This window comes from Rhea americana, unplaced genomic scaffold, assembly GCF_003343005.1.
Source record: "Rhea americana isolate MKP2758 unplaced genomic scaffold, rheAme1 scaffold_65, whole genome shotgun sequence".
Taxonomy (NCBI): domain Eukaryota; kingdom Metazoa; phylum Chordata; class Aves; order Rheiformes; family Rheidae; genus Rhea; species Rhea americana.
The window spans coordinates 808,852-819,393 of NW_028186812.1; the positions used below are offsets into that span (position 1 = coordinate 808,852).

At 40.2% G+C, this 10,542-nt stretch overlaps 1 protein-coding gene across 4 annotated transcripts in view; it reads right to left on the reverse strand.

Annotated features, from left to right (window-relative positions):
- LOC146586792 (uncharacterized) overlaps nucleotides 1-7,827 on the reverse strand; it is a 44,676-nt gene extending 36,849 nt beyond the window's left edge. For 3 of the 4 annotated variants that reach the window (XM_085320702.1, XM_085320700.1, XM_085320703.1), the window contains exons 1-2: nucleotides 7,707-7,827; nucleotides 3,636-5,089 (exon numbers count right to left, since the gene is read on the reverse strand). In XM_085320702.1, the coding sequence (XP_085176828.1) occupies nucleotides 3,636-5,089 (1,454 nt within the window). In that variant the 5' untranslated portion in view covers nucleotides 7,707-7,827. Of the gene's footprint in view, nucleotides 1-3,635; nucleotides 5,090-7,094; nucleotides 7,255-7,706 lie in introns of those variants that run through there. The other variant, XM_085320701.1, reaches the window with a different exon arrangement.
- Nucleotides 7,828-10,542: the final 2,715 nt, after the last annotated feature.

Genomic DNA, 10,542 nt, shown 5'->3' on the forward strand with positions numbered 1-10,542 from the left:
TCAATCACTTCCAAAAATGGGGAAAAAATACAGCATTTTTAATCACGTTACATTCTTGTAAATTTTCTGAGAAGGTTTGGATTGAAGATGTGAAATCTGGACAAGTACGCGTGTTTGCTTTCCTGGCAAAAAAATTTCCAGGTCCAGCCAAGCTGTAGTCTTTAAAACGTCTTTTGTGCCCAGAAAATAGAAATGAGAAGTACTTGGTTTTTGTACAAAGTACAACAGAAACAGCAAAGAGTATCACTGCAGCAGTGGCAAGTGGGGTACATCATAAGGAAAAGGTTCTCCCAACACAATCTTAAGAACCCCAAGGCAGGTCAGGATTTGAATTCAGAATGAACAAAATCGGGCTACAACAGGAAGGATGAGGGAAGCAGAGTGGTACAAACGCTAACAAGGAGCTTGGAACTGGCAGCAGAGTCATGAAATGTGAAAAAGGCAAAGAGTGAAATGCAAGGAAGATGTTGGCATAATCTGGGAATCAGAGAACACTGMTGGCTGAGACAGGGACAAGAAGCCTAATTTGGGGAGGAAGTATGTGTGTGTGTGCGGGGGGGGAAAAGCAGGAAGGAACACAGGAATCAACTTAGCATTTAATGGTAGATGCAGAGCTAGTAGTTGGAGATCAAAAGCAATGGCTGCATAGCAGTAGGGAAGCAAAACTGAAAATAAATGGACAAAGAGAGTGGAACTTGAATGAGTATGAGGAGGCTGAGACTGTCTAGCTCAAGTGAACATACGGAGCAAATTGTGGAGATTGGAGGAGATGCCCAACAACTGGGAAAAGGCTAATTTTATGCCTACATTTAAGACAAGTAAGGAGGAAGATTCAGGGAGCTATATGCTACTCAATCTCATCTCACCTCAGTCTCTGGAAAGATCAAGGAGTGCATCCTCTTGGAGGCCATTTCGAAGGACATGAAAGCACTCAGGAATGGTCAGCAYGGACTTCCAACAGACAGATCATGCTTTACTGACAAGACCGCCCTCTGTGATGAAATGACTGCCTTTATGAGTGAGAATAGAGTGATGGCGGTCACGCACTTTAACTGTGTGTTACTGACTGCAGGAGATGATGTCAGAGTATCCCAGCAGTTTATAATGCACTCAGATTGTTCAATAGTTTCATCAGTAACTTAAATGATGAGTCAGGGAATTTGCAAATGACTGTAAATCTGTAGCAAAGGCTGACAGGTCAAACCAYATGGCTTCTGTCCAGAAGGACTTTAAGAAACTTGAGGACTGGGTTAAACAAAAGGTCATTAAGGTCAACAAGGAAAAGTGAAAAGTTCTGCACTTGGAAACTTTGAAGACTGGGCTTGACAAAGTCACAGCTGACCTGAGGCAGTGATGGTAGTCCTCCAAGCAGAAGGATAGACTAGATGACTTGCAGAAATGCTTTCCAAATAACATGCCTGTGATTCTAAGCAGGTGTGATCACACAGTTAAAATAYAGCACCCATTCAAACATACAGGACAGACATGGGTCAAGTTTGGAAGCAGGAGGAAAAGCATCTGTGCTTACAAATATACTGTGCACAAAAACATACAGCTGAACTCAAAATTCCCGGGTGTCACCACTGCTCYGCGGTCATTACATACTTGAGAAATCCACTTGCAAGGTATGTCTCCTTCCCTTCTACTGCTGATCCACATAAAAGACATGAAATTTCTGCTTCTTCTGTGTGATCATTCTGTTACCACAAATGGTAGAGGTTTGTTTGGAGATTCTAAAAATGCCAGCCTTGCAAAAATACATATGGGCTTTTGAATACAATACGCGCTTTTGAAGCTCGGAAAATGAAAGAGGACAACAGACTACTTGCCTCCATTGCTAGATAGTGCACAGATGTACAGGAAGGTCTTGCTCCCTCAAARATCCTGGGTTCTCATTTTCTGTCTTTGTCACATACTATATAGCAACATTACACCACATAGTGCTGCCARGCCTATCAAAGTTAACCCTAAACTGAAAAGAAAATATTAAAGAAGGCAGAGTATCTTGCTAGTAAAAATGCAGCCCAAATTCACTTAGCACTAATTAAAGGTTTTTCAACATAGTAATTCATTGCACTGTTCAGAAATACTTGCAGCTCCTGTACGATACTAAGTTAATATTGTAACAAAAACTTTTCTCCATAGGCAGCCACTAATTCTGTGTTTTCTTCCTATATACCCGAGATCCTGGGACATGATTTGATGGGAATTAACAATTGCAACTAAGCTTTGAACTTACAAATTATATACAAGTAAATACACTGAAAAACAAGTCCCATGCAATTCATATTGTGCACCCAAATTGGATGACATTCTTGACCTTGCTCTCCCAACACACACATCGCCATCTGTTAAATAAAATCAGTAATTGAGCTCACAAGTGAGAGATGAAAAAGCATGAATATATGCYCAAAAAAACTCTCAAGACATGTTAGGATCTTTCAGATAATATGAATAAGAACTGTTGGTGAAAGATCCAAAGAGCATTCAGCACATGAAACATGGAAACCAAAATATTAGAYTACTTTATATGAAGTGTTATACTTTTCCCTGCACTGAATGAGACAGTATTTTTCCCCCATAAGCCCCCCCACCTCCACTTCGCTATCTTACTTTCATATACTAAAGTGATTGTTGCAACAATCAGATTCACAGCTTCAAAAACTTAAGATTAAAAACCACAGCAATTAATAATTAGAAAATGTTATATTAATTTTTCTGATGTTTAGGAGTCTGATCTCCAGATCGCAGAAAAATAATCTCATACAGTGAAATTATTCTGCAAAAAATAAGGAAGAACATGATTATTGTACTTAATGGACACTTAAAATATAACAGAAGATACATAAAGAAGAGATCCCACTTGTGATACCCTGTTTCTGTAAGACGCTTAATCAGTAAACACTGACACAATAACTCCCTTTTTTTTTTGTATGTTAACAGACGAATGTATCTTAATTTATTACAGATAGTGTTTCTGTTCTATGTCTACCCATATGTTTTTTAAGCCAGGTAATTAAAAAAACTGAAAATCTAACTTGGAAGTGGTATCCACTTTGAACCCCTTTAGAGACTTCAGTAAGTATATTCTTAAGTGTCAATGCTGCTCTTCATGCATTTCACTCACACACACACACACACACAAACTTGCAAACCATGTTACAAAAAAAGTAAACGAGACTATGCTGAGCTTCATCAGCACACCAAAAAAAAATGATGTGTTTTCAGTGTAGATAAGATTTTTGCATGGCCATAAAAATGCACTTCTGATTCAGATGAATCAAAGCTGCCACACTTGACAGATTTTTCTAAAACAAACAAACAAAACTCCACAACAACAACAGACCATCACATGCTAGTGCACCTGAGAGTTTCAGAAGAATTATGCAGCTTCATGGATATCGAACATTTTAAAACTAGTATAAAACAGCTCCTGTTTTTCAAAATTCTGAGACAAAAAAAATCCAAACCTAGTGTTTTCAATCTCTACTATCATACTACTAAGTAAAAATTACTGTATTTTAGTAGGATAATTTACAAATACCAATATTCGCTAAGTGCTTACAGATAAACATCTTAAAAATCTTTAAAATCTAGATTTTAACACACTTTCCAAATGTCAAGTCTTTACTCACCGAGAAAGTGTTGATTTCCCRGAACCAGGTAGACCTCTTAAAATTAGGAGTAATTTCTGTGAGCTGTGTAGCTTTTCCTCAGGTAACTTCAAGAAAGAGAAGCTGTGCRTTCCATCTGTATGGCAATATTTAGGATCTTTCCAACACTCTCCTCTGGTTTCACAGAAACCATTATTTTGGRGTACATTCTGGTCATTATTTCCATTTCTGGATACCTGAGTACTATGGATATCAATACGACCAACACAGCTGGCATCTTGATCAGGTAATGGACCATGGCAGCTKATATCATTATTTCCATGGTAATCAYAATAATTTTTGTAAGAAAGTTCATCATTATGAGAAGGAAAAKGATTTGTTTTTCGTGGTGGGGAATTAAGTATTTGAAAATGTGACTGATGGTTGAATCTAGGAGGCAGAGGAGGAAGAGGTCCCTGAGGTACTATGAAAGACTCTGTTGACTGCCAGGCAGGTCTGAATTCAGGCACTGAGTTCTTCCAAAACTTAGAATCTACTTGCCCATTAAAGGCATTTTCAGTCTTCCAGCCACTTGTTTCCCTGTTAAACTGCTGCTCAGCACTTGCGTTCTGACTCTTCTGTTCCCCAGAGAAACACTGTCTGATCTCATGAAAGGGTTGTGGGCTACCCAGTAATGTGCGTTGACAATCCTCATGTGATGCCTGACTGCAGTTATGTGGAGAATATTGCTCCTGAGAAGCTTTAATCTCTTCTTCCTGAAAATTACCATCTAAATTGTCATTTTCAAGCTGGTGAATTTCTTTATAAAACTGGCACAGTTCATCATCTATTTCTGTTACAGCAGCAGCAGYAGTCTGTGTTCTCTTTGCTTCTTTTCTCTTAATTCTGTTTTCACATAGTTCATTCTGATCTCCCCCGCTATTTCTACCTTCAATGCARCTCTGAGGTTCGTCTTGTTTGTTACCTTCAGCAGGCTTGTAAATGGGTCCAATAAATTCTTTGCTTGTAATAAACTCTTCATCTGATTCATTTCTATTTACTGAGAATGATTTACTGTTATTTTTATCATTGCCTTCATCAACACTAKTAGTAATAAAAGGGCCTTGCTTATCTTCAACTTTAGCATCATCTACCAGTACAAATGGATGATTTATATTCTCCACACTCTCTGAATCAACTGGCTGACTAAGCACTAGATTTTTATCAGGAAGCACTTCATTCAGTGTTTTCGAGACACCTGTAGATATTTTCTCTTGCTTCTGCATTTCATGTTCCCCTTGGTTATCTGAGACATACCATGGTACCAAACCACTACATGTTCTTTCAGCATCCACTTTCTCTTGAACACTTTGGTAATCATCATTACAGAGTTTCTCATAAGCCTCTTCTGTTGATTTCATTTTTTTAGAACATGGTTCAATTGTGATTTCATCCTGACACTCCAATAGTCTTACTCTACATTCAGCATGAAGCATCTTAGAAGAAGAAAAATTTAAACATTATCAGCACACAATCTTTAAAGAAAGTTGTGAAAAAAAAATATTCAGGCCAACAATGCATATCCTCAGACTTTCCACTATCACAAGTGGAACATACTCAGCCAAAATAGATGCTGACGTCACCTACGGGAAACTTTCTTCAAGTAAATTCGCATATATCATATGTACRATATTGCATATCTTTACCGCGGAAGCATGTTAGTGCAATATTTGCCTGGTAGTGGTATTTTATGATACATCCTAAATAACTTACAAATTATTTATTTTAAATGTTAATTTAACATTTGAAAATGAAATTAGTCAACAATCTTTGTTCTCTRCCTATTGAGAGTCCAATGCCTGCACTGACCATTCATTTGCACTAACCTGTGCCAACCTGCCAAATGTAAWAGATCTCCTTTATAGGGATAAACCTGTGCCAAGTTTCAACAAACTAATGCCTGACATTCCTACAAAGCCTACCAACAAAAGTGCCCATACTTAAATCACTGGGATTATTTTCTATAATGGGAACTGGACTCGGCTAATTCATTTAACACCAAACAGATGCTTGCTTGCATTTATAATTTGGTATTAGTAAAATAAGACTTAAAAATAAACACAGGATCTATTATTACATATCTTCTTTTTTGAGAGAACTAAGTTCCATTGTTAGGGATCAAGACCTATACATGTTATATAAAAACATAYGCTAAAAGGCAATCCCTGCTCCAAAGAGCTTATGATCTAAGACTGAGCCAACAAGTGCTCGAAATAYGTAGGCAGCTAGGATGAGGGGAAAAAAAGAATAAACAGCAAGATGGTGCTGTTGGTTACCAGCACAGCAGGCAGTCAAGCTGTAATCTCATTATTATCCATTTCGCTAAGTTACAGTTYGAATTATTTGGATTTTCTTTGCATTACAGGGATCTACACAGAATACACTAAAAAGTAATAGACACTGTGTTTWAAATTGTCAAGTAATTTATTCAGCCAAAAAAAAAATGTAATGSAAAACCAGGAGAGATTATTCTTCCTGTCAGAGGGTTTATTCCGCTGTTTTCTGTGAACTGTGAAACTTACTGCTATTTACTGCTAGAAAGTTGAGAAGTGTCACATGATCCTCATTCTGGACAAGGAATAAAGTCTTTTMCATACTTGAAAATGATTTGTAGGTAATGTTTTTTATCTCACATTGTTTGCTTGCAAAACTAACAAGAAAAGGTTTTACTCAGGGCAGTTTCTCACCTATTACCCAAAAAAGGAAGAAAGAGGATTCTTCCATCCTTAGTCTTCACATCTCTAAGCAGAGGAGGAGATGCTGCTGTTTGWCTTTAGTACTTCAGAAATATAATGTCAGAAAAGAGAGAAACATGGCTATACAAGTATCCCTCTTCTTCAAAATTAGGTAGAACACTGCTGGGGGTACTATGGTCTCTCCTCCTCCTYTGTGTATACCTCCAGCTTCCCAGTTCTACCTTTTTGTAAATGAGAAATCAAGCAGGACGTTGTCATACAGACARTTCTGTCACAAAGAATTGAGGATTCTATCTCCCAGCTACCCAGAAACATTACCTACATTCAAAAACAGGAGTGGGAAAAAAAAGTTGCTTTATCAGCCTCTATGGTCATCTCCCTCCTAGGTAGGGGGAAGCCATGTTTTGATATGGAATAATGAAAAGAGAGAGAGAGAGAGAGAGAGAGAGAGAGAGAGAGAGAGAGAGAGAGAGATTGTGAACATTTGTTGCACAATAATTTCTCTAATGAAGGAGGAAAGGAGAATACTGCTCTGTGATTGTCTCACACACCAATATCATTTCTGGTTCATCTGAAAGTTCTGGTTCATCTGAAAGGCATTTTCTCTAAATATTCTTTGGCACAGAGAWGTAGCACACAACAGTATCTCCAGTCTCAGGGAGGATATAAATGACAGTYTCTCTCCAACCTTCCAGATAAGGCAAGCATGTACTGAGGAAGCACAACCTGTAGATGACCACCTCACCTCTGGGATGGGATAGATGGAGGGCTGTTATCGTTCTGTAAAGAATTATCTGTACGCATTGAACTTGACCTGCATAAGTGATTTGCTTGCCTGGTGCCTCCAATAGCAAATTACCACTTGAACTGGACTGCAAAACACCTCAAACAAGTGACTAACGGCCTTAAACTCCACCTGGNAAAAAAAAAAAAAAAGAGGAGAAGGAGGGCGCGGCCGGCGAAGGGCAGCGCGCGGTTCTGCGTGCGCGCCCGCCCCTCTCCGGGCAGGGAAGAAGCCAGGCGCGCGGGCCGGCGCCCCACGCAGGCAGTGCGCGTCTCGCGGCCCGGCAAGGCGGCCGCGGCGGCCACTGCCGGCACCGGGTTCCGAGGCCGAGCGACCTTCGGCACCTGCCCGCCCGCCCTCTCACTGGGGGCGGGGAGGGGAGGTGCATCAGGGGCTCCTTCCGCCCGCCCCAGCGCGATGAGGAGGCCTCCTTCCCTCCCCCTCCCGCCCCGCCACCCCAGCAGCAGGCCCCTACGCGGAAACGTCCGCCCCCTCCCGCACTGCCCCCTCTCCCCGCCCGACCGGGGGGAGGGGGACGAAGGGCTCCCGCCGCGCGCGGGGGAGAAGACCAACCTCAAGGCAAAGCCGCCAGCCCGTCTCCGCCGCCCAGGCCTCGGCGAGCAGCGCAGCCCGGACCGGCGGCAGGGGGAGGGGAGCGTGGGCAACCCCACGCTCTCAAAATGGCGCCACCTCCYTCTGCCCTTCACCCCCGCCCCTCCCAGTTGTTATGGGGCTTGTAGTTCCGCTGTGCCGAGCCTCGGACTACAACTCCCAGAATCCCCTGGGGGAGGCGGTTGGCGCGCGAGTGTCGAGGTCGTCGTTGACGTTCGGCCGTTGGGGGGGGGGGTGTTACCGGCAGGGTGTGGGAAGGCGGTCTGGTGCCTGCGGGCGCTCGGCTACGGCTTGTTTCACTAAAAATAAACAAGCTTTTTTCTTTAAATAAGTATTAAAACGTTTCCTGTTTTGTGAAAGAAAAATTCTCAGGTACTGAAAACAAATGGCACAAGCTTCGTTCAGCAGCATTTTTTTTCATACTTCTTTTTATCTTGTTTTTCCACACTCCTGTCCAGCCCCCTTGCTATACCCATGCAATATTTCAGCTGCCATTTCTGTAGTAAGGTCTACTTTCCTAAAATTGTTGGATACTCATTTTAAATAGCAAACTATGCAGGCGTGTTTTGCCAAGAAATCAGGCCTGTGAATGTTAATTTGAGTACATTGTTTTCTCTTTAACCAATTAAATCTTTTTCCCTAGAGGTTTGCATGTATGCCTGTGCTAGATTAATTTAGACTGTTGTGTTACTTAAACTATTTTCTTCTGTAAAGTTCTGAGGCTCATTCAAGGAACTCTTACTTTGCTCTTGAGTGGTATTCTGACTTTTGTGTTTATAWTGTTTTTTTTTCTTACCTCAAAGTGCACTTCTTGAGGCTTTCAAGAAAGAACTGATTTTTATGATCATAGTCTCCTGACAGACTTCCTGTGATGTTTTTAGAGTTCACTTGAATAAATTGTCGAGCGGTGCTGGAAAACACAGCAGTGCCATGATAGCACTGTGCCTTACTGTGCCACRGGTGCACAAACATGCAAGAATTCTTTAAAGCTTTTTAGCCTTAAAAAGAAAAAGAAAAGAAAAAACACCATGGAAATTTACTGCTTTTTTCCCCTGTTATGCTGCATGCTATTGAGACACAATAACAAATTTATTAGCAACATTATGAGAGGACTATCTCCAATGTAACAGCTGTCACTGCTTTACAGATATATATCACACTTCTTTTGTGAACTTGCAGCTTTTCTCTGCAGCATATATACCATGTATTTTTCATGATATGTTTGCATTGTTTTTCAAATCYTACAGGACTGTGCAGTATAAAACACACTTTCCTGAGAGAGTCTCTTAACAGTAGTTTCCCAGTTTTACTTTATTGCAGACAAGAGCTGTTTTAAGTGATGTGCCCATTCTAAATATCTGCAAGATTATACTTTCAGATTACCCAAATAAAATATGAATTTTTGAAAAGGTTGTATTTGTTAGCGATAAAGTCGCTAGAATTAGCTTATTTGTTATGCATGGTAAAAAACAAAATATTGGTAAGTCCATGCCAGGCATTCCTTTCAGTTACCCCAGAGACTAAAGCATAGTCTCCTTTACTGTGTCAGGTAAAAGGCTTATTTTGTTAGAAGGTGTGGATGCATCTTTGATAGCATTTTATTTTAGATCAGAAGTGAGCTTTTGAAGTGAATCTCCTGAGTCTTCCCACTTAATCATGCTTTCATTTGCACTGCAGAGCAGTCTCGCAGTCCTAGGTTCTTTGCAGTGAAATGAAGTCAGAAGATGCATTGACAGRGTGCACTTCAGCTGCTAATGCTAATGGGTGTTCAGTCCATGGGACTAGATTAATGCTAGTCTGACTTAAAAACTCTTGAGATGCGTAACACATGAATGTCACAATCTTAGCATCAAATGCTTCTCTGTCTTGATACGGTGCTGCACTAGTTACTGATAYAGACATTGCCTACATTGCAACCAGACCTGATAAATGCGTGTGCAGCTTCTAAGACACAAGGATGGCATGATCTTTTCCCTCCGCATCAGACTGGAGAAATAAGGTGTGACTTCTCCTGGGAAACAGTAACAATCCTGTGTTTAGACAAGGCCTTTCCTGAGCCCATGGGGCCTGTCATTTGTACCATATTTTGGAGTCCACAGTCAAAAAGAGAACTTCTAAAATGAGTTTGAAGTAAAGAGAAATTCGGAAGAATAAACTAGTCATTTTTACCATGAGGATTTTTCTCAGGAAGGAAAATAGGGATTGTCATAAAGAATTGACCTTTGCCACTGAGGAAAAGGTRAGGAAGTAAAGAGGCAAGCTATACAAAGGAAACATTACTGCAGGGTCATGGAATATTTTTAGCACAAGTATTTTYGGAAGTACAAAGGGCTATATCACTTTATTCTTCTTCACTCATTTTTTCAGGAGATTAGCTAAAAATAATGGGACTATACCTTAATTTTAATGCATGACAAGATTTTGCTACCAAATATTCTTGATTTCTTAGAGAATTCTTTTCTAATATAAATCTGTTGATTATTTAACCCTAAAAAGGTTATTTTCCATCCAAAATCATCACTGTATGCTTCCCTACATGAGCTAAATCACAAAATGTCCAGTTTAACCTTTTAGCTAGAATAAGAGTGTGCTGCACTTGGACCTTTTGAAACTGGTATCTGGAGATGAAAGCTCTCAAGCACTTCGTGTTGTATATCTACTAATTGTCTCAGATGTATTTCATTTGGGGAATTCTCACAGTACCCATGTATCTAATTAAGTGAGCCACATGTTATAATTGACAATACCCTAATGTCAACTTTTTTTAACTTCGGTGAGTGTAATAAAATATGCTTTC